This window comes from Daphnia pulicaria, chromosome 6 (assembly GCF_021234035.1).
Source record: "Daphnia pulicaria isolate SC F1-1A chromosome 6, SC_F0-13Bv2, whole genome shotgun sequence".
Classification (NCBI taxonomy): domain Eukaryota; kingdom Metazoa; phylum Arthropoda; class Branchiopoda; order Diplostraca; family Daphniidae; genus Daphnia; species Daphnia pulicaria.
In genome coordinates this window covers 1,150,048-1,174,159 of record NC_060918.1, presented here as the reverse complement: position 1 = coordinate 1,174,159, position 24,112 = coordinate 1,150,048, and the positions used below count along the sequence as shown (strand labels likewise).

The following is a 24,112-nucleotide window of genomic DNA, read 5'->3' as shown; positions in this document are numbered from 1 at the left end:
TGTTGCAACTAGAGAGAATGCTATAACCGATTAAAACTAACGGACGTTATTTTATTTTTCAAGTATTAATCTTATTCTTCATTGTTGTTTTTCACGGCGGGTATTATTAGGTTCATTTACAGTGATAAATTGTAGCCATTGTTCTGGGTGGTATAAAACAATGTGTTTTATAGCCCGGCGATTGTCAATTAAATCGAGTTACAGAGGAAGTAATAGTTTTTTCTGCAGTTAAAGTAAGCGTTTTAAACTTGCTTTACTGTAACTTACATAAATTGAGTTTTCTGACATTCTTGTATAGGTCTTGATATCTCATCTGCTAATGCGTTCGTTCCAATTTTAGCGCTATAGTATGTGAAAAATGATCATTTAGTATTCAGGATGCGCAGGAGGAAACTCTGTGGCCAGAATACGAAGATGCGCAAGCAGAATAATTGTCTAAAAATCCCTCATTCGTATTTTGTAAGTTATCTCGCATAACAGATAAATATATCCCAGGGAATTTAATCGTTGCTTAAAAGTTGCGGCACGCAATCCTATACGACGAGCGATGAGCTGAAAATCTATTTAAAGCCAAGATAGGCTACAAATCGAAATACAAACAATAGGTATATGAATGTAAAAGCAACATTGTTAATAAATCGTTGTCTGAATTCAGCCAGGGTCTAAATCTTTGGTAAGACGATATACACTTTGATATGTATAGGTTGGCTATTGTTAGAAAAATTCCCAGTCGATCATCGCCAAATTTTTTTTTTTGCTTCGAATCACTTTTCCAAAAAGAGTTGGCGAAGGTCGTAACAGTCCAGATAAGGGGCGACGACGGCAGTTGACAATAATTCCGCTCTTTGCATACCTATCCAGCCTTGAAATCTTTCCTTTCGACCCTCCTACGAGAAGCTCTCCTCAGCTTGCGCGAATTCAGAAGGTAGATAATTATTGACTACCTTCCCATTTCGGGCGTATACGTAGTTTCAAATGAAAATCGATTCATCGGGATGTGTGGTATTCTGCATCCAAGGCAAATAGACGCCGGGAAGGACCTTCAATTCCGGGTAGAATGGCGAGAGTGGAATATATGCGGCCCACCCATCGACGAAAAAGAGAGTGACCAATTTAAAATTGTGCTCTGCTTTATAACTTATTTCCGTGCGGATAAGGCTTGTGAAATTTTATGATGCAATTTTTTGGCAAAAGCTATAAAGCCAATAAATACGTTAGCAACGACCCGGATTTAAGCGATGTAAATTAAAACAAGCGCTGAAACTGATATCGTACTCACGCAAAACTAGCGAAGACCGCCGAGCAGACCGCTGAAATCAGCAACGACTACCGGTGTGGTTAAAAAACAAATCACGTTCGTGAATAAGTGTCAATGCAGCAGATTGCATTCTAAAGATGCCAGCCTATTATACAAGTCGTAATATCTTGAACAACATTTTCCCACCGTCAACAAAAGCAAGAAAAGTGTGCATTGAGATATCTACATCAAAATATAGACGGTCAAAATTAAATCGAATTAAGCGCAGCACATTGACAAGTTGTCATTTTATGGCATTAAAGGGCTGAGCCAAAGCGATGCAACGAGACTGATACGAATGGTATTTAATACCCTGCTTCAGCTTATCATCGCCATATCAGTCAAGGGAAATGCTAATTTCTTAAAATAATTCCCATTCTTCTCCTGCTTATCGACGACCGTGGGAGAGGGTGGGGAGAACCTAAAGCACGCATGTGATAAAAATAACTTTTCTCAGCTATGTTTATGAACGGTGTGCACAGAATCTTTATTATTAACGTCCTGCATGATGTTCGAATTTTCCCAGCTGAATATATTTCCACCTCAGCTTATTTTTAAAAAGGGAGATCACTCACCCTTAGTTAATTATTGAACATTTGACGCTAGCGCAATTATTTCTTACGCAGTTCACGTAGTTCCGAGATCAAAAAATAAAAAGCTGCTCATAATTATTAAAATCTTTTATTCGGATAAAGGCTGATTGCTCCTCAAAAACCCTGTGCAATGATGGGAAACACTATTTAAAAAAATGCTATTAGCCGCATATGACATCTTCCCGAATTTCATATCCATTTAGGGCCCATTCCTATAAAAGGGAATTGTATTTGGCATACGACCTTCGCTCGGGTTATTCATCTGTTCGATTCTTTTTATAAACAAATATTGCCTTGAGAAATGTAGCAGGAGATTGAATAGAGATATGAATTAGATCAGATACCCTACGGTACGCACACGTGTGCACAATTCAACATACAAACTTATCTGTTAACATTGTATTTGAAGGAGATGAAGGAATCATAAAATATTAGATAGAGTGAAACATTCACAATAAGCTTTATGATACAGTTGTTATCACGTTGGATTGAGCAGCTTTTTATTAATAATATAATACCTGTATTAAGGGGGGTTTGACGTCTTCGAATACTTGAGTTACTACTTAAGAACGGACGTCAGCAGATCTCTGAATATTTCATTGCGCAAAATACTTGTTAGTCCTTTGGCCCTTTCATCACGACAAAGAATTGAAAGCTGCGATGTTAGCTAGAAGTTACAGGATCAAAAGATTACTTAAAAGAAATGTTTTAGTCGGGCCAAGTAATGAATTCTATTACGTAATGAAATTCTCAGGAATGCGTCATGTTTTTATTCATACAGAAATAATGAAACAATTTTAGAGTATATTTTATTGTCAGCTCCCAGATCCCAAAAATGGCGTGAAGCGGGCGTGAGTGGTGTCCCTGGAGATGGAAGTTTCAGCCTTGCCACTGTGTTTCCCGACTATAATGCTGTCGTGAGTTTTTAAAGAGTTGCAGGGATTATATTATCACGTACGGACGTCATAGAAAAGAAAAGACGCTGACGTTAGTTGGCGAGCCCTTTCAAATGGGCCAGTATTAATAGACGGAGTTCAATTAGAGCGCAAATTTGGAGCATAGACTCATTACGGAAAACATTGGCATAAGTAGCGCGATTTCCATACGTTCCCGTTTGGAGCCCTGAAGGGTGAAGCACAGAAAAGAGTGATCTAAAATTGGAAAAGGTATTCAAATAGGGTTGAATTATTCTCATGTGGTGATCACACAATTGAAAATGATATATTTTGGCGCTTTTATTGCAACCTTTTATAGCCGAAGGTATTAAAACCTACGGTCTGAAGCTATATCATGATTACACAAATTAAATATATATTTTTAAAAATAAACATACAGTGGCGAGCTGCAGGTTTTTATTTACAGAATGTATTATAGTTTTCTGCTTGTCATTTATAATGCAAGGTAATCCGAAGGTGCGTACGTGCTAAACAAAAAAGGAGAAAAAAAAGACCATTCCCGGATAATAACCAATCTCAGATCAATTGGCAAGTTGCCCTTTTTTATTCCCAAGCTCGAAAAATGAAATAAAATTTTTAAATCACCTGAGGCATTGTCTTTTTATCTACAGAGTAAATTGAAAATAATTTTTTTTTACAATAGAAAATACTGATAATGATGTTAACAAATTTCTTGAATAAAATTAGGCTGCGCTTGACGTTATTATTTTCACATTGAATTAACTTCGTCTCTTCTTTTCACGATAAATAATTTCGACTGGCCTCGTCCACTTGTCGTTAAAACAAGTTTAACAGACAGTGAAAAAACAGGTTTCTTTAAAAAAAAAAGAAATTTGCATACGAGAATTTCATGGGCACATTCCTATTCGTTGGATCAGACGTATACAATAACGTTGCAGTTGTAGTTCTGATTCAATTTGCCTGAACAAACTCAATTAAATTAGACCAACATTTTATCAATAAGATACCGTTGAGAATATAGAGAGTTTGTGAGAGTAGCTATAGTAACGTGACTCGATATCGGTTCCAACCGAAATCGATGAGGGCGCGTGATACCGTGAATTGTTTACGTCACGAGCAGACGACGCAGCTGTCATTTTTTACGTTTCTAAATGGTGAGAGGGACAGTCTTATTCTTTGGCAGCTCTTAGAGAAAAGCTCATAACATTTGGCTTTCATGTTCCTAGGCCAGTGCAAAGTTATTCACGATAGATATACAACCTGCCCAGCTCCAGCTTTTCCGCCTTTGAAGTCGGTCGTATTTTTATCCAAGTCTAGTTGGCACTATTCTCCTGGTTGATCCCTGCTGCTGTCGCCCACTCTTAAAGGAGAGCTGGTTGCTAATAATCGCTGATCATTGCCAAATCTCTCGCGCACCCACACAATTTTTGCTCTGGCTTTTTGGGTTTCTGTCAAGTGGTCATTTCATCTTTAGCTATCGGAATCTCAACAGCTGTGTTTCTCGTTCTCAAATTGTTCCAGCTCACAACATCTTTTACGAAGGTGAGTCTTTCGAGCTCCAGTGTTGCTGGCTGCTTTGATTGAATGTAACCAAACTATTTAGTTTCGAGCAAGCCTTAAAAATGCCATTAACACATTTTCACTTGACCTTCAAGTTCAGCTTTAAGCAAGGCTCTAGAAACTCAGCCTCTGGTGGGCAGGCTTTACGGGGCCCTTTCACTTTATATAGGTGATGCAAGTGCAGTTGCTTAGCCCATTGTGCAAGCAAATTCTTTTGGCAATTTTCATCTCTCGGTCTCAGTTGTGTTTATGGCTTGGGCTTTGTTTGAACTACGTTGGGATATAGGAGGTTTTAAAGTTTTGAATCTATCTACAGATTCTTTAGTGCGAGATAAGGTAAATAACAACCAATTGGATTCAGTGGTTTAATTCTGGCCCAGAGAGGAGAGACACCGCACTTGCCTCTGCACTATTTGACGTATATCTGTGTTGGCAAACATTGTGGGTTTGGTGATAAGCATCCCCAAGGGGTCTTTGTACAGTCTTCCACGTGCTATTAGTCGTTAACTTGGTAACAATCAGGTCAGTAAATGTTTTGAAGTATTCTCTACACCGCCAACGATATCTCTATAGCTTCTGCACGTACGCCAGAAAGGAAAAAAAACGTGACGTTCAAGCAAGAGTTTCAATTCGTTCTTGTGTGCAGGTTTCATTTTCTTAGCCCGCCCCGAAAATTTTTTTGTCACGGTGAAGGGATAGAAATTTCCAGACAAATTTGCCGGTTTTCAAATTTTATTTTGTGATTCAGGAGAAATTGCGTCTGTATTAAACCGGTTTCCAGTGATTACTGTGAAAGGCTGCAAGCGTGTTTCGGTGGGGTTATCAGACGAAATCCAGTTGTCTAGCTCAGCAGACTCCGCTCGGTGTAGTAATTCATGGTTGTGCGTTTGACTCTTAGATCATAAGTTTGCGTGATGCGTGTCACGTCGGGGTCACGTGTTTGACTTGTGTGTGCATCTATATTAATTAAATACCGTGTTGAAATTTCATTTTAGGCGACACATTTCCTCGTGTGCACAGACTCCCCGTCGACGGATCTTATTTCCCGCTCTCTCCTCGTCGAAAATAAACAATGACGGGCGAAGTGGTCAGCTATTCGGGACCGGGACCAGGACCAGGCGAATCCAATCTGATCGAGCCACCTGCCGAAAACGATGTCGAGGAAGGAAAGGACAATCATTCCGTCAGCTCGCCGTCATCACCTCGGCGTTGCCCTTTCCAGCCGTACGTCGACGTGGACCAGTTGGGACGGATCACCGGGACGGCCGTCCTGGATTCGCCCGGGAGAAGTTCCCTGGGACGCAAATCCAACCGGGGATCGTTTATGGGAGTCAGAAGACGATCGCACCTGCATAACAAGACGGCCGACGAGGTGGAGCGCATCGTTCAAACGGGAAAAGTTCGCGAACTCAAAAACTGCATCCGCTTTCACCAGTGGCTGCCGTTCGATTGCGTCCGCTCTCGTCTCTGGCAGGTATATCCTTTTGAACAACCGAAATCTCATTCACCCCCCAATTATTAATACAATTTATTCATTTCAGATCATTTGCAGTATCCACGTCAAAGATAAGGCGACGATGGATTCTTTATACTGGGACACTGTCAAACAGATTTACGGCACTCACGGTATGCGGATTAGTTTAATAGCAGATAGCGAATAGATATATTTATCAACCGAGGAGAAATGATAATCTAGCCGACCCGATTTCGATTTGTTTTTTATTTTATTTATTTTCACCCCCCTGACAGATTTGGTGGCAAAGACTGGGCCGTTGCCGACTTTTGTGGAGCCGTCATTTCAGATGTCTTATTATCTAAACGAAACGGGCATTCAGGTGGCCCGGCGTGTCGTCAACATCATATCCTATTCGTGCCCCGATATCACGTACGCTCCCAGTTTATACCCCATCACTTGTCTCCTGCTCCATTACATGAGCGGTATCTTTTTTCTTAATTATCGACACTTCTCTAATTAATTAATTAATTCGTTTTTGAAAATCCTGTTTCGGATATTTACTTTTCTTGGTTATTTCTTTGGCAATTGTCTTTCAGAGGAGGATTGCTACGCCTGCGTCTCGCAGATGGTCTCATCTAAGAAAACGAAATTCATTACGCAGACCAAATTGCACTTTGAAACTATCTGGAGAACGTCGATGATCTTGTGTCGACGTCACGCTGTAACATCATCACAAATCATTAAAATGGAGATGTTAATGTTTGGTTTGTATCTTTTTTAGAAATCGGCCGTTTCGTACCTCGCTAAACAGGCGGGAGAGAACAATATTCTCGAGTCCATCCATCAGCAATGGCTGACTTGCATCCTGAAAGAGCTACCATTCCAACATTTGGTAATAATTCAATTTGTTTCCTTTTGTTGATTGATAAAAAACTTTTTAATTGATGTCGTATTTGACGCAATACAGGTCCGCGTGATGGATTGTTTCATGTTCGAGGGCCGGAAAGTCATGTACCGTGTTTGGATGGCCCTTCTCATTCTGTTTCATAGGCATCTCACCTCTCTCTCGCCCAACGATCGTATAGAAATGATTTCATTTGAAATAAATTTTTGAAATTATTGGCTTAATGACTCACATTGGGTTTTTCCACAGGGCCAGCGTTGAACAAAGAGTCGTTCGTGGAGGCGACGTTGATGGACTTTTGCCACAATTTGCCTTGCAGCCCCGAGAAATTACTGAGAACGGCCTACGGAGTGCGAAATTTCAGTTCGTCCGAAATGGATCGGCTGTTCATCAAAACGGAGATGTATCTCAAATCGAAGGCGGCCGCCTCGGCCTCAATGCCCAACAACAAGAACGTCATGGTGCCTCGGTCGCGTTCCAGCGACGTCTTGCCCACCAGTCAGTCTCAAGTCAACATCCAAATGATGTCACACACGCTGACTATTCGAGAGGTGAATTCCCCCGTCGCATTTCATTTTCGTTTTCTTCCCATTTTAACACTAAAGGTTTTTGGTGACTAGTCGGAAAAGACAAAATGTTAATACGTGGTTGTTGGCGATTCTTCTTCTTCTCTTTTTCTTATTGGCTCTTATTGGAAACGGTTGTGGGGGTGTGTTTGGGGTTCGATAGGGTTCCAGGTCACCTGGTCTTAGGTCTCGATCCTTGGGATTGTTCCCGATTCAGGGCGTTCGTTCCCATGCTGCCGACTACGATCGCGTGAGTCCCATTCACTGTCGGTGGCACGATTTCTTGTAATCGTTTTTTATCCTCATTTGATTTTGATCCCCCCTCCGCCTATTAACACCCGCAAGCAGAGTTGCCTGATTGGACATTTTGCTAGTCAGTTTTTATTTTTGTTGTTGCACCTGCGAGGATGAGAACTTTTTTTTTTCTAACCGTTTTGTTGTTGTTGTTTGATTCTATTAACCAATTTGAATTTTATTTTCTTTTGGTTTATTTTAGTTCGTTATGTATACCCGGTGAGTTGATTATGACAATGTCTTGTATCGTCCTCGTCGTTTCTGTGCACACCTTGTTTGCCTTTTTGTTAAACCGAAAGATTATTGGCTAATTTGAAATTGTTGATTTTCCCGCCTCTAACCTCATTATAGCTCTTGACGGTATGGTCTTGGCTTCCGGTGCGGATCACCATGTACCAGCCGGAATTGCTGTACACCACCGAGGAGCACGGCTGCAGTATGACGACGTTCTTCAACCGGGTGGAACAACACGAACCAACAATCCTCATCGTTAAAACTGCGACCGAAGATGTAAAATCAAATTCAATTTGTGTTTAATCAACATGTTTTGTATTAAATTATCTTGACTTTATCCAGGTATTCGGAGCCTATTGCTCAAGTCGGTGGGCGGAACGAAATTCCAAAGATTCTCATGGCGGCCGTCAGGGCTATTTTGGAACGGGCGAGACGTTTGTCTTCACTCTCGTGCCCAACGAAATCAAATACCCTTGGGTTGGCATCAGCGCCACTTCATCCTCAGACGGCCCGTCCTGCGTCCGGCACGCTGCCGAACTCTTTATGGCTTCCGACGGACGCATGATCACTGTTGGCGGAGGGTATAGAATCTAAATGTTATCTCCTATTCAAGACACTCGATTGATTTGTTCCCCAATTTCTCGAATTCAAATTACAGAAAAGGTCAAGCCATCTGGATTGATGAAAACATTCGTTATGGCAAGACCGACGGCTGCTTGACATTCAATAATCCACCGCTGGCTTCCACAACCGATTTCGAGATTAGAGTCCTGGAAGTCTACGGCTTCCAGAACTTGTAAAACAAAAAGGCAAACCCAACGAAACGACTTGTAGAAATGATATACCGACTGGGACGCAGTTGCATAACAACAGAAAAATCCTACAACAACAACACTCCAACAGACAAAAATCCAGGTCGATTTTATGCTAAAATTAGATTTTTGTTTATTATTATTTTTTCCAACTTTCCTCGTCTTCTTCTTTTTTTTAGTTTTTTGAAAAATTTGTGTTCTAGTGAACCAAAACTAAGTGTTCCATGTAACATGCTAGACTAGTCGTTGAACCTGTCGTGTCAATCGTCGCCTATCCCAAGTAAAAAACAAAAAAAAAGGAAAGAAAAAAAATAAGACAAACAAAACAGGCAGGAATGTGTGTACTTAATCATCTACTATAGTGTATGTGTGTGTGCGAGTACGTTTGTTTACGTACTCCCATTTTTAATTTTCTTATTTTTGGCTCTATCCGGTTTAGCTTTGTTTGTTTGTTTCTTTTATTCTTCCTCATCATCTCGCTTTGTTCCCCCCCCCCTCCTCCTCCGATGATGTGTGTGTACGTGTTCTACTTAAACGAGAACTAGCGCGAAATTTTTTTGAAAAAAAAAAGCCCCACCATGTTCTGGTTTCACGCTCGCCACGAAGCTAGGTGACTAGTCAACTTTAACATGTTAAACGGTCTTGCCCTTTCGGTCATAATTTTACGAATTTGGAAGGAGTAAATAAGAAGAATCGAGTGTGCTAAACTTGAACGTATAGTATCTTTACCATAGGGGTGCTCCTACAAAAAGCTTTTGTTTTTGCCTAGAAGAATAGCCAAGCAAAAATTTACCAGAAGAAGAAGAACTTTTTTGTGTGTGTGTCCTAAATTTTGAACGATGTTAAACTTGTACATTCCCGTGTGGTGTGTGGTTCGAATCTCCCGCTTGTCTCTAACAGGGGTGGAGCAGCTCAACCAACAAAACAAAACAAAAACAAAAAAAGAAATTAATTCATCCGATCAAAAAATTAACGAATTGTCATCGGTACACATTTTCGGTATCCAGCGATCGTTTTACTTTTTTTTCTTACTATTGGAAAAACAAACCAACAAGAAAATTCCTCTTTTGAAATTGCCATTTTTAAAAAAACTAAAAAATTCCTCCATCCCCATTTGTTGTATCCGTAACCTGCTCTTATTGGCGCTCGCATCTATTGAATCAATCACATTCAATTAATAAAACGATGATTGGCTGGAAAACTTAACAACAACTTACTGTTCATATTACGCCTCTATGATTTGACGTTGCATTTATTCACGGGTGCGGCCGTGAGTTACGCCTCGTTGCTCTTGTCCAAACATTCTAAGCTTTCCTAAAAACATTCTGATTGAATCATTAATTAATTGTCTAGATATTATGTACACGTAGTAATGGGTCTATATATATTTGTTATATTGATTAGACGGCCGAGTGATTTCATTTGTTTTTCGCATTTGATATATATTTAAATGCAATTCAATGTCACTTCAAAAATAGGTCCGTTCGATCAACGATTAATTATTACATAATTCCTCTGCTGCTGCTACACCCACCATTTTTTGACTCTCTAAAAACTTATAAGAAAATTATACTTAAGGCTTTTGTGTCCGTATTGTATCACTCTGTATTCAGTCAATAAAAAATTCATCTTGAAAGATTCAGAGAATGTTACGTCATTTTCTATTCGTTTCTAAGAGTTCGTATTGCGCAAGACATTTGTGTTGAGAGACGCGCCAAGAATCGCTGGCGATCCAGATTCCCGGGATAATTCGCCGGGAGCGTGTATAGAGCTTTTTTTCTTTGCCAGACACGACAGCCGTTCCGACATTGTCAGAATGAATGTCTCTCAGCAGAACGAAGAGAAGAGAGAGAGACTCTCCTGTTGTTCTCTTTTTTTGAATCGTGAATCCCGCGAGCAACTCGTCAATCCTGTCATATCCCTCGCGGCGTGATTGCATCGCACTTTCTCTTGCCAACTTTCCCGAGACAATCGTTCGCTAACCACCACTACCACCAAAAAGGCGCCTCTACTATACTACTACACTATACCACCACCATCATCCCGCGAGCTGATTCTTTTTATTTCGTAATCAATCAGACCCCCACCGAATAATCCAACGCAGGGGTATCAAAGAAAAATAATAAGAACCGTTGGAATGAATAGTAACAAGCTGAATAATGGCCGTTGCTGAATAGGAGAGGTTAACAACTTTGGATTTTTTTTCAAAAAAATATGTCGAGTCAACATCGATGGTGATTGGCGGTTTGTTAATCATTACATTATACCAGGAAGAAAAATAAAAAATAAAACGAAACCTCATTGAATCAATCATCGGTGAAACAAAAAAAAAGGCGTTGGCTATAAGAAAACATTTTTTAGTTTTAACCACCGTCCGGAAACGAAAGAGAGAAGAGTAAACGTCACGTTTGTGTGTGAAATATAAATACACACAGCTCTATCCTTAAAAAAAAAATATTTTTAACGGTTATTATTTTCGTTTTGCTGGATGTGTAAGCCTATTTCAGACATGGAATTTTGTGTGTTAACTACTTGGTGTGTTGCTCATAATTATTAGAGACGGGCGGATGAGAGAGACGCTGATTCTCTGTGCACGGCGGTGGTGCTGGAGCAGCAGAGGGCGCCGTGTGCGATAACTACCGAGATGCTACGATCCGTGCTAATGATAATGACTACTCATTCGACCTACTTCTGAGTAGTAATAATAACAATATTCCAGCAGCCAAAGCGTCTAGAGTATAGAGGGACGACGTGCATATTGTGATTTGAAGCGTAAAAGACGCGCAACAAGCCACAAAAGTTGGTAACTAACAAACACAACTGCTGAGCATAATAGCAATAAAAAACATGGAAGAGAAATTGTTTCGTTCTTTTTTTGCAGCAGCAGATGGAATTGGGGACAACCGGGGTAGGTATATACATCTGCGTCTATACACAGCAGCATCGCTATCCCTCCTCTTGTTGTTGAAGGCATATCACGATCTAAAATGAAACAACGAAATTTCTCTCTATCTCAACTTTTAGACGCCCGTATTATTATTACACATTTTTTTCAGGTTTCTACGGATAAGTTGATCATTTTTTTTTGGCAGATGAACCCAACGTCGGTGCACGAGAAACACAAGAAGGTCACGTTCCGCGCAGTCTCTCCTTAAGAATATTTGACGCCTCTCTTAGTTGTTGGTTATATCACGATTTATAATTGACCCAGTTTCACTCTCTTTTCTGTTGGTTCTTATTTTCTTTCTTTCGTTCTTGAAAAAAAGGGATGATTCACCGCTGTTGTAGACGAAAGAAACATTTGAGTCCGTTTGATCGTTTAATGTTTGGCTGCTGTTGCCAGTCGGACGTGACAATAGCCGCTAATAAAAAAAACGACGCGGTAATTTTTTTGAAATTGCTTATAGTAGATTACAAACACCATATAACGAGAGTTAAATGATATTCAAACGTCTAAATAGAACCCTTCCTCAATTGCTGTGCGTGTGTGTTTGCTGTGTGGTGGTCATCCTTTTATTATTATTTTTATTTCAATTCTTATATTTTTTTCTTCAAAGTCATTTAGGTATACACGGAACTGCGGGGTGCCGGTAACCTAAATAACGAAAAATTATTGGTCATCCTTGATGACTAAACCAAGCATGGCCTTCTTTTTCTATTTCTCCTCTTTTTGGGGTTTTTATCGATTTTCTTTTTCTTTTTTGTTTTTTTAGAATTAAAAAAAAAAGGAAATGAATAGAACGCCTTAGAATAATAACCGGAAAATCCGGCGTACCGGATTGAAATCATTTCGGGTCGGCCCGTTTTGTCCAAAAAAAAAAGTCTATCCGGTCTAATAAATGAGTAGTAGAATGGTTGTCTATACATTTTTCTTACACAAGAAAGCGAGTCGACGGCCAGCATCTTGAAAGATCGCTCGTCGTCGACTTGACTTGTTGAGCGTGAAAAACGATCTCCCGTTGAGACGGGGGGCTGGCCCAGCCAATAGTTTAACGGGACAACAAAAAAGCAGCGATTACCTCATTGCCTTCGCCGTTGCTTTTTTCGGGGATGATGATGATGGCTCGGTCTCGGTCGGTTGACGTCATTTGTGTATTCCGTGGCCGTTGGTCCCGCCGCTCGACAGACTGAGACGTCGGGTCTCTCTTAACGTTCGACGATCGCACCGTGGCCGGCCAATTTTGTTTCCCCAACCGCCCGATGTAGATAAGAGAGACTATAGACTGCGGTGATTGAAGAGGGGAGTCGAAAGAAAGTGTCGAATTGTTCCTCATCATTCTTTCATGGCTTCCTTTTTTCTTCTTTTTCTTCTTCTTTATCTGAAACCATTTCCTCGTCGCTGGAATCGGTGTCGAGGCGGAACTGAACTGCTGACTCTTCGCTGTTCCACTTCTCACCCGATGCCAGACAAGAAAATTGTTTGATATCGCGTAATCATTCTTTCAAGACTAGACACACACAAAAAAGAAGAAAAAAAAGGAGAAAAAATTAGATAAAATAAAGAGAAGAATTGCATGTTGATATTTCTGTGTTTTACCACCCTGTAAACAAACAGTTTTCAAAAACTCACAAAACAAAACAAAAAAATTTACGAATCACGACAAAATGGTTCTTCTTTTATCATAATAAAAAATTGAAAAAGAAAAAACAATGATATCCTCACAATTTGGGAATCGGAAAACAAACAAACAACAGAATTACATCGACACAATAAGTAATAGAGAGGTGGGGGGTAAGATGATTATTCTCGCTTACTTGAAAAAAAAAATAATAATAATTAATTAATTTTTGACGTTGTTGTTTTTCTCATTTCTTTTCTCCGAATTTATTATTCCTGTAACAGTAAATTGGTGGCTGCTTCGACGTTGTTTCCAGTCGTTTGTAAGGCTCGCATGACACGGTCGCGGCTAAAGCCCATACTCGTCAAGAAGGTCACGTTCTCTTCGGACGGTGGTGTTGGGTCGTTTGGTCGAACTTCTGTCAACGCCCAAAATAAAATAAAAAAGAATCCGAACGAAAACAGGGACGTTGAATAATAAATTCTTGAAACGGAAAAAAAATTCGATTACCGTTCGGATTGAAGATATTGGGGAAATCTCGGCGGCGCCGTGGGTGTCCGTTGGCACCTTGCTCGCCCCACTGCATTTCGGGACCGACGAGACGCTCGGCGTAGCCTTGCCCCGTGTTCTATAGGGCCAAAAAACATCACGTCAGGTTTTATACGTAAGGAAATTGAGGACTCGGCGTGGGTATATAGGAATATCAAAAATGAATTATTCATTTGCCTGACGAGGAGGTCCGTCCCGGGATCGTTGGAGCAGCATTTGATGTTCAAGCCTCTCCATTTGCTCCTGCCGTTGAATTTCCAACGTGGCACCCATTGGCCCGTCGGCGGGCGGTGATGAGGATAATAATCGGCCAAAGGTCATGTCTGTTATCCGGGCTAGCCAATCGGGTATGGCCAGCCAGTCTTGAACCCTCAACACGTTCCATCTGTACAACAGTCCAGCAGCCTGTGCAAGTAAAAGTATATGTCTGTCACGCCTCGAGCGTCATGAAAGCGACCAAGAGAAAAACGAAATTCACTTACAATGCTGCAAAATGCCGAGACAGCCGTCGGGAAAGAGGTGCTGCACACTTGCAGACCTACTAAATATGTCAGTGTTTTTCCTGTGATGGGTATCCCAAGGATATGTGTACGAGTCATTCTCGGGATATCGCACAGGTACGGTACAAAGAGTGGAAAGATCAATCCATATCTTTATTTTTGGGGGAGAGAAATAATGGTTAACATTTGATGTTTGTGTCTGTCTGTAAAAAGGAAAAGTTATGCAGGAGACTTACGGGCCAGGAGGGAGATGCCCATGGTGATATGAGGCCCATTCTGTGGATCTGATGAGCAAAATGATTGGTACTTGCAGCCCAAGCGAAATGAGACTAGTGGCAAGCAAGTGGGAAGCAAACTTCTTGGAGCCCAGTCGTCTTTCGAACACTCTACATAAAAATTAAGAAAACGAAGCAGAGATGGTGTTGGTTGGTTTGGGCACTAATTCTATATTATATGCAGAAAAGGGGAATTACCTGAAGTAGTATATAAGCAATGCTGCACAAATTAAATCTTTTGTTTCGAGAAAGGCTGTTTGTGATGTAAACAACCTCCACACCTGTTAGCAAAAGACTGTGTAATGAAAAAACTTTCACCTTCCTCACACATGCTGGCTTTTTGAGCAGATGATGGAAATACCTCGCCAGACGTGAAAGTGTTTGGCAGTTGACATATGAGGTACAGCCGTAGATGAGACAGTAGAGGGACATGGATGGCTGTGCAGGTGATGAACAAAGCTCCCATCAGCCCTTTTGATACCGGTGCTCGGTCTGTTGGAGAGAAAACATTTCATTTTTTTAATGACGATGGCTTTATTACTGACCACCTTTTGTTTTCAAACTGGAAACGTTAATATAAATGTCAACATACAGAATCCAGTTGTAGAGTACTGTGAAACGTACGTGGCCATTGCGGAAGAGAAATGTATATTCGTCGGTTATACTGCAATGGAAATCCAGGAAAAAAATAATTTACACGAGATTGGGTTTATCAATAACAACCCATTGTAAACAAGAAACGACCACAAAGTGAAAATGTCGTCAGGTAACGAGTTGGGAACCTGTTACAAGATGCGCGGATTCAATGCGCGGAATATCACTCCCAGCGCGCCAAATTCAAAAAGCGTATAAATTAAAACCTATAACATAATGATTCTCGACATTGGGGGATAAAAATGAGGTCCTTTCCTCGCTTGATTGATCATTGTGCTGATATAGCGATCCGGATTTTCAACTTGAATTCAAATTTTCCTGTCGAGGAAACTGACTATACAAGTGAAAAAAAGAAATGAGGTCATTCACGAACAACAGCAGACCGACGAGAAGAAGTAAAGAAAGAAAGAAAGAGACCAAAGGTCTCCAGTTATAAATCCCCCTTTTTGATGATAAAATTTTCAACACGACTGCGCAAATTACGCACCACCCCGTCTCCGACCTTCCGGTACGTTTCACTCTTTGACGATCTGTCATCCATCCAGCAGACAGCTATACAATATTATCTTTTTATCTTTTCTTTTCTGTGTTCAACTGTCACGCCAATGATAACCATATGTTATGTATTATATTATATACAGGACGAATCGAGCCCGATGGAGAGCAACAAACCATGAGCGCCCTAATTTTTTACGAGTTAGAAAGTTTCTCTTCCTCGTTCGGTGCGTTCGTTGTTGTCAACCCATATAGACACACACACACGCGGCACACACAAATATGGTCATCGACCAGCAGCAACCAACTGCTTCTGGGGTGTGTGTGTGTGTGTTTTAATTGAATATCTTATTTTTTAATTCATTTTTGAGGGTATTAGTATCATCAATGATTAATTGAAAATCTAAATGAATTAGACATGTCAATTTCTCTTTTCTTTGTAAACGAAAAAAATTTCATTTTTTGTTTTATTTCGAAAAAAAAAATTACAATGTGTTATACAAATATAAATCGATAATAACTCGTTTTCGGGGGAGTGTGGGTGGGTTTTTTTGGGGGGGGGGGGACGGAGAAATACAGCACCGATCTTATTAGAGCACGGATGAAAATAGAATTGTTTTTTCGAGGAAGAGAGAGAGATAGAGAGAGAGAGAAAATAGAGTGTGGATTATACAATGGGTCACATACACTGAAAAGGAAACTAAAAAGGGCCAGCCCCAATTGTTATCGATTCCAATCAAAAAATCAATTTCGGACCAATTTTTCAAAAAATTTTGTCTTCTTCTTCTTCATTTTACTATAGTCAATTAATTAATTTTGTTTTGTGCCAAGTTTCTCTAAATTTCGGTTCAAATGCGGGAATTGATTTGCATAGAGACGTCGATTGGATTTTTATAAACTGTCTTTTTTTGTTTTCGAGTCGCATTCAACACAGTGACCAGTGCATGTTACAAGTGCCGATGATTATGAGAGAGATGGGGGAAAAGAAGAGAAGAAGAGGAAAAAGAAGAAGAGATAATATTTATATAATGTATATAATATTTATAGAACACCATGAGGACGGGGGGGTTTTTGTGGGACGGGGGGTTCGGCGAGAAAGCTTTTAACAGCACCATTACAATCATTATGCAAAATAAAGAAAGAGAAAGAGAACTTATAAATCTTTTTAGTGCTGTTGTGGTTGTTGTTTTTTAATATAAAGTGTTGGTTGTTCGATGTTGGAAGTCCTCCTGAGATGTGAAAGACGTTCAACTTCTGTATTTTATCGTTTCCAAAAAAAAAAATAATAATAATTGCAAATTATATATATATATAAGGAGTCACTCGAGAACATCGTTCGGAAATTGCACGAGTGTCACGAAGAAGGAAAAGGAAAAAAAAAAATATCGGGAGAATAAAGAAATGAAAAAAAAGCATACACAAACAGCACACGCATCAGTCAGACCCACACCAAAAAATTGTTGTTTTCTTATTATTTTTTACTCTGTATATAATATATGCAAAATGAACATGTACACAAAAACACACGATTTAATCAGGGAAAAAAAAAAGAAGTGGAGGGAAAACGTTGTGTGTGTGTGTGTGTGTGTGTGAATTTTCTGGAAATTATTATTTTTTAGGGCAACATGACAGCACCGCGAGAGAGCAGACGAGAATTCTTCCGGTGTGGCGGGATACAATTTCTCTGATGATTCCAACTCGTGTGCTGGGTATCAAATTTTCGTGTCACGTTTTTGTTTTCTTTCGTCTTTTTTTTTGTTTTCTTTCGTTACAAAAATGTTTAATGAAACCGAATGGGTCGTATCAGAAGAGAAATGGGAGCAAAAGGAAGTGACACGTTTTGGTAAAAGGAAATAAATTAAATTGGTTTTTCTTTTTATAGGACCTGAATCGAATGAATTTTTTTTTCAAACTTTTTTGTTCTTGCAACGTTTCAGGAATGAATTACATAAGGCCAAAACTCGTTTGGGCTGTCGGTGGGCGGACGGAAAGGACACACACGACATGACACAACAGCCATTTCAAAAACTTATTTTGTACACTACCACGTTCATGAGTTGTTTGGAAGTTTGGGAACCGGGAAGCCTGATTTGACGAGTTGTCTCTGCATCCTGGTGCACACACCACACACACATCTCAAGAATAATCGTCACACTGCTCACATTTATATTAGGTATATATCTCTGGAGAAAGGGGGGGGGAGGGATAAAAGGAATGAACGAAAAGTATAATCTCTTTCAATGCCTGATGATGTGGGGGATGAATAATGTTTGATTGCTATACAGTAAGTTATTCGATTGTGTTTTCTCCTCGAAACAAAAAACAATTCTAAAAATATAGGTCAGTCTCTGGTAATCCGTTTGTGGATCTGCATGTGCTTCAACAGGTGGGCCTTCTGACGGAACGCCTTGGCGCAGGCGTCACACTTGAAGGGCTTCTCTCCGGTGTGGGTACGAAGGTGGACCTTGATGTTGGACTTGTTGAGGAATCCCCGATTGCAGATATTGCACCGGTGAACGGGTTTCTCCTTTCCTGATCCGTCTGTCGTCATCACCGTCGTCATCTTGGCTTTGCCCGAGCGGTTCTTGTGCTTGGACCGACCACCCGATCCGCCACCGCCCGTCCCACCACTGCCTCCACCTCCGCCGCTCATGGGATCGTCGAGATCGCTTAAATCTTTGTTGTTGTAGCCGCTACTGCTGCTCTTGACAGCCGTCGACCGGCGGGCCGTGGCTGGATAGCTGCTGGAGTGACATCCGCTCGAGTCGCCACCTCCACCGAGATGCGGCAACTGGGACGTCGTCACGTGGTTAAGAGTGGGACCCGTGTGGAAGGTTGTGTGTGGCAGTTGCTGGAGCTCCTTGTTGGATGAGCCAGCCATGGAACAAGACACGAATCCGCCCATGGGCCCGTTGTTACCTCCGCTGTTGTTCAGGTTCGGTTCTCGGCCGGCCGTCAACCTCCGCTGCAGCAGGGGCATGTCCATGGAGGGCTCACTTTTCACCGAGAGGTTGTTCTGACCGCCTCCGCCGCCGGAAGGATCTTGACTCATGTGAGCCAAGGCTACGCTTCCGGCTGCCGCCGCTCCTTGACTCAGGAGCGCCTGCAGGGTGGAACTGACGCTACAGCTGCTGTTGTGCGGTTGCTGTTGCGGCTGTAAGGAGCTCATGGGCGGAAGCTGCGATGGATGAGCGAAGGCCGGACTGACGGAAGACAGTGAAGAATGCGACGTGCCGGAAGTCACCGAAGAGGCCGGACTCTCCAGCATGGGCTCGTGCTTGTAGACGGTGGAACAGGCGCTCTCGATCCAGGCGTCGATATCTGCCCAGGGATCGCGGATGTCCGGGCCCAGGCTTTCAACTCCGCCCAGACCCACGCCAGCCACGTTGCTCACTCCTCCGCCGCCCATTCCGCCACCACCGACTCCGACGCCACCCGTGGACGCCGACGCCGAGGCCACTGTGCTGTCGGCGATGGCGTTGCCGATGATGGCGGCGATGTCGTCGATTTCCGGATTCATCAGGTAGTCGGCCATACTCTCCGCCTTGACTACGCCGACGCTGACCAGGCCGTTGACCAACGTGGTCGTCGACACGGGCTCACCACTGCCACCGCCACCGTAGTAGTTGAGGTTGTTGCCCGAATTGTTGTTGTTGTTGTTGTTGTTGTTATTATTATTGTTATTGTTGTTGTTGCCAGACGGACTGGCTTTGTACAGGTTGAGGTTAATGTCCAGGATCGTTCGCGTCCCTCCTCCTCCTCCCATGTGGTGATGGTGACTGGACCCGGAACTGTTTAGGGAGCCGTCCAGGGAGAGATTGTTGCCGCCGTTGCTTCCGCCGCCTCCGTACTCGAAAGGCGGAAGCGCCAAGGGTTTCAACTCTGCGAAGCTATGCCCTCCGCCAGGACCGGGTCCGGGCGTCGTCGGCGTCGTCAGGACAGTGGCGCCGGACAGGAGGAGCCCGTCCAGGTTGTCCAGGGAGAGCAAGGTGGCTTTATTGCTCTGATTGATTGGGCCGCCGGATCCTGCCAGGCTGCTGCCTCCTCCACAACTCAACATGTTACCCGAACTGCCTCCGGCCATGCTGTGATGCTGCCCACCTCCGCTGCCTCCGCCGGAGAGGGAATTGCTGTTGTGATGGTGATGCAGGTGATCGTGCAAACTGCTTCCGGTCGTCGAGTCGGCCATGTCGCACGAATTGAACTTGCCGTTGAGGAGGTCGTCGTCGTCGTCTGCTCCTACGCCTCCGCCGCAACCCCACGAGAGGATCGAGTCGACCGGAACAGGTACGGGGGGTTCCAGCTTCATTGTGGTGCAACTGCTGCCACTACTGACCAATGACCAACAAACGGACGGACCAAGAGGTGGTGGTAGTAGTGGTGATGCTCCTGATGAACTCGCCGTCGTTTATGGTTTGGAACCTTTGGAAATGTTTTGAGGAGCTTTTTTGTTCTAATTTTTTTATTTCTGTCTTCTTCCGCCCAGGCCAACACAAACACTGAAAAGTCACTTTCCGCACGAGAATTTCGTTCGTTCTTTTTATTTGGGTGGGAGGAGTTTTAGCTACAGCAACACCGGATGGTTGCTGGAGCTACTGGACAACACTGGGCCACCTTCATAATCACAGGCGGCGGATCAGAATCGACGCACATGGAACGGAAAATCGTGTCATCAACAAATCTGTAAAGTAAAAAAAAAAGAAACAAAAAATTCAAATCAAAACTATTTTGGATACAAGAAATATTATATAGGATACAACAAGAAATAATAAACGAACACGATGTGTGATGTGTTTGCCAAAAATGTAGGTCGCATATCCATCCGCCCGTGACGGATGGAGAACCCCCCACCGACCGAAGTGGGAGGAGGACAACCCATTTGGCTTCGTCCACATTTCATGAAATGTTCCCCTTTCTCACCACAGAAACCTCCTCAACCCAACAGCGTGAACGAGAGAGCGGAGAGAGACTTTCTTCTTCTTCCTGGGCACTCGACCAACATCGTCCTTGCTGCAGGTGGATGTGTGTGTGTAGAGAGAGAAAGACACACACACACTCTACTACTACGACTGTACTACTACCAGGTATAGTGCCCCAGGGGAGGAAGGAAAACAGGTCCATGTGTGTGTGTAGAGAGAAAAGTAGGACTCGGAAAAAATATTAAACCACCTCCAGGTGTGTTTTTTATTTTTCTTTCCTTCAGCCCAGCGAAAAAAAAAAAGAAGGTTCCATCCACACACACAACAAGTTCTTTTCATTTCTGGTTTGTGCGTGACGAAGGGACCAGTCGCAACAACAACAACAACAACAACCCAGATATGCATAACTAGTCAAAGTTGTTGTACAAGAAGAAAAAAACTGGAAGGAGAGTTTTGCCTATTGGACGGAATCACGAGAGCGAAACGATCGAAAAACACAAAATTGTTGATTGGGAATTGAAACATGAATTCCGTTATCATCCGTCGTCGTCGACGAGTCGACACACTGGTTTAAGGGTGGGAAGGTAAAAAGAAAAAAAAAAGTAGGAGGAGGAAGGATTTGGCAATTGAGGTCAACCCGACAACCGGGAAGTGGGTCACCAGAACCAGAGAGAGGCGCTGCTCTCTCGATTTTGCCTTTCGGGCGACGCGCGTCACGAAACGGACTCACTCCCCTCCCCCCCTTGTGTAGATGTTTAAGGAATGAGGGGGAAAAAATAAAGAAAAGGAAAGAAAAATTCATCACAGGTAGGTAAGATATATATATACATATGACCATAGATGGGGGAAAGGAACCGTTATATTATTAGTACATGTCCGTTTATTTTCCTTTCCTTTTAAAATGAATTTTTCTCTTTCTGGCTAGATCCGTATCGGACGTTGTCGAGTCGCCATATTTATTACCAACCAAGATCTACGACGTCCTTGCCAACGACTGAAATGTTGTTGTCTGACCACATAGACTTCCTTAGACTCCCATAGCCTAGTTTTTGGTTAGTAGAAAATTTTCAAATTTCGCGGGGGAAAATTAAAGAAAAAACAAATCTTTTCAATTTCTTCCGGTCGGATTGGCCAAACGCAAGTGGAACGCACGCAGATAAATAAAAAACGGACGTTGTTGGACGTCCATCACGTTTTTGCCTCGTTGTATTGGCCTCATTTGGACAGTTTTTCTTTTGAAAAAAGTTGTCGAATCATGTTCGTTTTTTCTCTTCTTGTAGTCACGTGATTTTTTTTTTGTTCGACACACACGCAGCACAGCGATGCACATCGTCATCGTCTCCAGGTTTAATTGTCCGAACACAGATACACACGGGAGAGAGAGAGAGAGAATTCCGCCCGGAGCTCTTTTTTGTTCGACTGCGCATCGAACGCACGAAAGAAAAAAAAAAACGGGAGAGAAGAATTGTCTATTCGCTCACGCACAACCCACCCACCCACCACCACCACCCACAGCAGCAGCAGCTTTTTTTTTTTTTTCGCCTGGTGGTGAAAATGTAGGCCAAAGCGTTGTGCAGTTCGTTGCACTTTTGCTTTCCTCTTCTTTTTTCCGTCTCTCCTTTTAGTATGTACGCCCTGGTTTTTTTTTTCTTCTTGTAAAAAAATATTTTTTATTATTATTGTTATTATCTTTTCGGCGTCGTTCAAAAAATTTCGCCTTGCGGTTTTTTTTTTCTTCCCGTAAAAATTTTCTCTTTTTTTTTTCTTCTTCTTTCCAGCGAAATTAAATTTTCTGAATTTTTTTAAAATATGTATTTTTTTTGTGTATAGCGTAATACTGTCCATTTTTTTTTTTGAAGGGGGAAGTGTTGAAATGTAGGTCACTAAATGAGAATGTCGACAGCATCGAAAACTACAACTTCCGTCGTGTCCGGAATTGCATAAGACGTTGATAGCTCTGCTGCAATGTCCTCCAATTTGAACTAACGGTAAAACATTTTTTTTTTTTTTCCTTTTCCTTTTCTTTTAACTAAAAGACATTTGTATTTATTTTAGATGAATTAAAAGAAAGATTCTTCTGGACCGGAAAGCTTGGAAATTTACACTCTTTGAGGTGTGTGTCTGTGTATTCAAGAGGAGAGATTGCACCACACACTGGTAAGAAGAAGAAGAAGAAGACCAAAAAGTAGGTCAACTTCCTATAAGCCCTCAGTCCAGCGTTGCGCAACACACGCGCTGTGTCTGCGTGTGTGTAAAGCTCTAGGCAGTGTGTGTGTGTGTGTGTGTGAGCTGTCCTATTCTTCTTGGTATGTGTGTCCACATCCGGCCGGATCGCGTCTTTTCCACTACAATTGCCTGTCGTCTTAGATGGCGCTGTTATAAAAATCCCCCCGGAAAATCAAACGCGACAAGAAGAAGCAGAAATAGAAATAGAGAAAAAGGTAATAATGGCTCCAACTAATCATTTCATGATGATTCTATTGTTTTGATGTTACAAGTAGAACGCGGTGTAAGACCCCCCTGAAAAATAAAAATAAAAACCACCAGACTCCGCCCCCTGAATCCGTGAGTCGTGTGGTGGTGAGGAACAAAAGTAGGTTAGGCCCAAGAGGCACCAAAGAAGAAGAAGAAGAAAAACCGAACCAACCAACTAAGAGAAGTTGGTCTCACCCAACGGGGGTATTAGGAGGAGGAAGGAGGAGGAGGAGGAAAAAAAAAAAGGTAGGCCGTGTCCCACATTTCCTATTCGAAAAAATGTGTACGCACGTTACTACCCATTTTTTTTGGTTGTTGTTGTTGTCTGACGTTCCATTTTTTTATTTTTTTGCGCAAAAAAATAAAAGGAAATGAGTCGCGAGAAATTCCCGAAACTGATCACGGTAGATTTTTTTTTTCGGACATGGAGGGTGGAGTAAAATTTTTATATAAATCCTTGAGAGTAGTAGTATGTAAATTTAATAAAGGGCTGGACCTTTTAACCCGGAAATCGAACGACGTTGAAAATTGTAGAGGAAGAAAAAAAAGGGGGGTTCTTTTTCTTCTTTCTCGGTGTAAGGGGTTGTTGGCATGGCAACCGTGAAAATGAGGTTAAGACAAGATAGACCAGGTACGTTCCTCGAGGTTGACCCCCCTTCCAGCCTCCCCACTCCCCCTTTTTTTCTAAAAATAACAAAAACTTGTGAATGACTTTTTTGAATTACTTCAAAAATGTCATTTCAATTATTGGATGATTTTTGAGCGCCAAATTCGAAACGAATTTTTCCCAATTTCTCAAACGGGTAAAATTTTTGTTTCTGTCGAAGAGAGAAAGAAAGACAAACAAAAAAAGGAGAACAACTGAAGAATCTGGTTTGTTCTGTCTAGTTCTTTTCTCTACTCACAAAACTAGAAAAGAAGGCTGGTGGCTTGGTTAGTTTTTTTTTTTTTCTTCTTATTTGAAGTTTGTAGCTGCTAGGCAGCCAAATAGAAAATGAGGTCAGTCGCCCGCCCGACTCGCGGCGCGGGCTCTCTTATTCAGGTATAGACGAT

The 24,112-nt window shown here is 41.9% G+C and overlaps 4 protein-coding genes and 2 long non-coding RNA genes across 13 annotated transcripts in view; 4 read left to right on the top strand and 2 right to left on the bottom strand.

Moving 5' to 3' along the window:
* Positions 1 to 24,112, top strand: part of LOC124343657 (F-box-like/WD repeat-containing protein TBL1XR1) — a 393,640-nt gene that overhangs the window by 74,330 nt on the left and 295,198 nt on the right. The gene's annotated exons all lie outside the window — the stretch shown is intronic.
* Positions 3,956 to 9,557, top strand: LOC124343624 (GTPase-activating protein skywalker-like). 7 transcript variants are annotated; one of them, XM_046797024.1, is made up of 14 exons: positions 3,956 to 4,349; positions 4,684 to 4,878; positions 4,941 to 5,245; positions 5,363 to 5,841; positions 5,909 to 5,993; positions 6,117 to 6,305; positions 6,420 to 6,544; positions 6,605 to 6,715; positions 6,791 to 6,902; positions 6,977 to 7,278; positions 7,457 to 7,543; positions 7,939 to 8,097; positions 8,164 to 8,402; positions 8,480 to 9,557. In XM_046797024.1, exons 4-14 carry the CDS (start codon positions 5,440 to 5,442, stop codon positions 8,619 to 8,621), a joined length of 1,953 nt encoding a protein of 650 aa, XP_046652980.1. In that variant the 5' UTR covers positions 3,956 to 4,349; positions 4,684 to 4,878; positions 4,941 to 5,245; positions 5,363 to 5,439; the 3' UTR covers positions 8,622 to 9,557. The 7 variants fall into 7 exon arrangements, with proteins under 7 accessions (XP_046652980.1, XP_046652978.1, XP_046652975.1 ...); XM_046797022.1 differs by having other exon boundaries at positions 4,941 to 5,248; XM_046797019.1 differs by having other exon boundaries at positions 4,941 to 5,841.
* Positions 10,975 to 12,487, top strand: LOC124343944. The gene is made up of 2 exons (XR_006919468.1): positions 10,975 to 12,015; positions 12,095 to 12,487. It is a non-coding gene; the product is annotated as an uncharacterized LOC124343944 (long non-coding RNA).
* LOC124343704 (ubiquitin-associated domain-containing protein 2-like) lies at positions 13,132 to 15,266 on the bottom strand. Its single transcript, XM_046797147.1, has 8 exons — positions 15,109 to 15,266; positions 14,878 to 15,008; positions 14,715 to 14,797; positions 14,478 to 14,627; positions 14,224 to 14,392; positions 13,919 to 14,146; positions 13,703 to 13,820; positions 13,132 to 13,610 (listed from the first exon to the last, which is right to left on the bottom strand). Exons 1-8 carry the CDS (start codon positions 15,146 to 15,148, stop codon positions 13,462 to 13,464), a joined length of 1,068 nt encoding a protein of 355 aa, XP_046653103.1. The 5' UTR covers positions 15,149 to 15,266; the 3' UTR covers positions 13,132 to 13,461.
* Positions 15,363 to 16,360, top strand: LOC124343943. The gene is made up of 2 exons (XR_006919467.1): positions 15,363 to 15,678; positions 15,812 to 16,360. It is a non-coding gene; the product is annotated as an uncharacterized LOC124343943 (long non-coding RNA).
* Positions 16,908 to 20,209, bottom strand: LOC124343623 (uncharacterized transmembrane protein DDB_G0289901-like). Its single transcript, XM_046797018.1, has one exon. It carries the CDS (start codon positions 19,972 to 19,974, stop codon positions 18,007 to 18,009), a length of 1,968 nt encoding a protein of 655 aa, XP_046652974.1. The 5' UTR covers positions 19,975 to 20,209; the 3' UTR covers positions 16,908 to 18,006.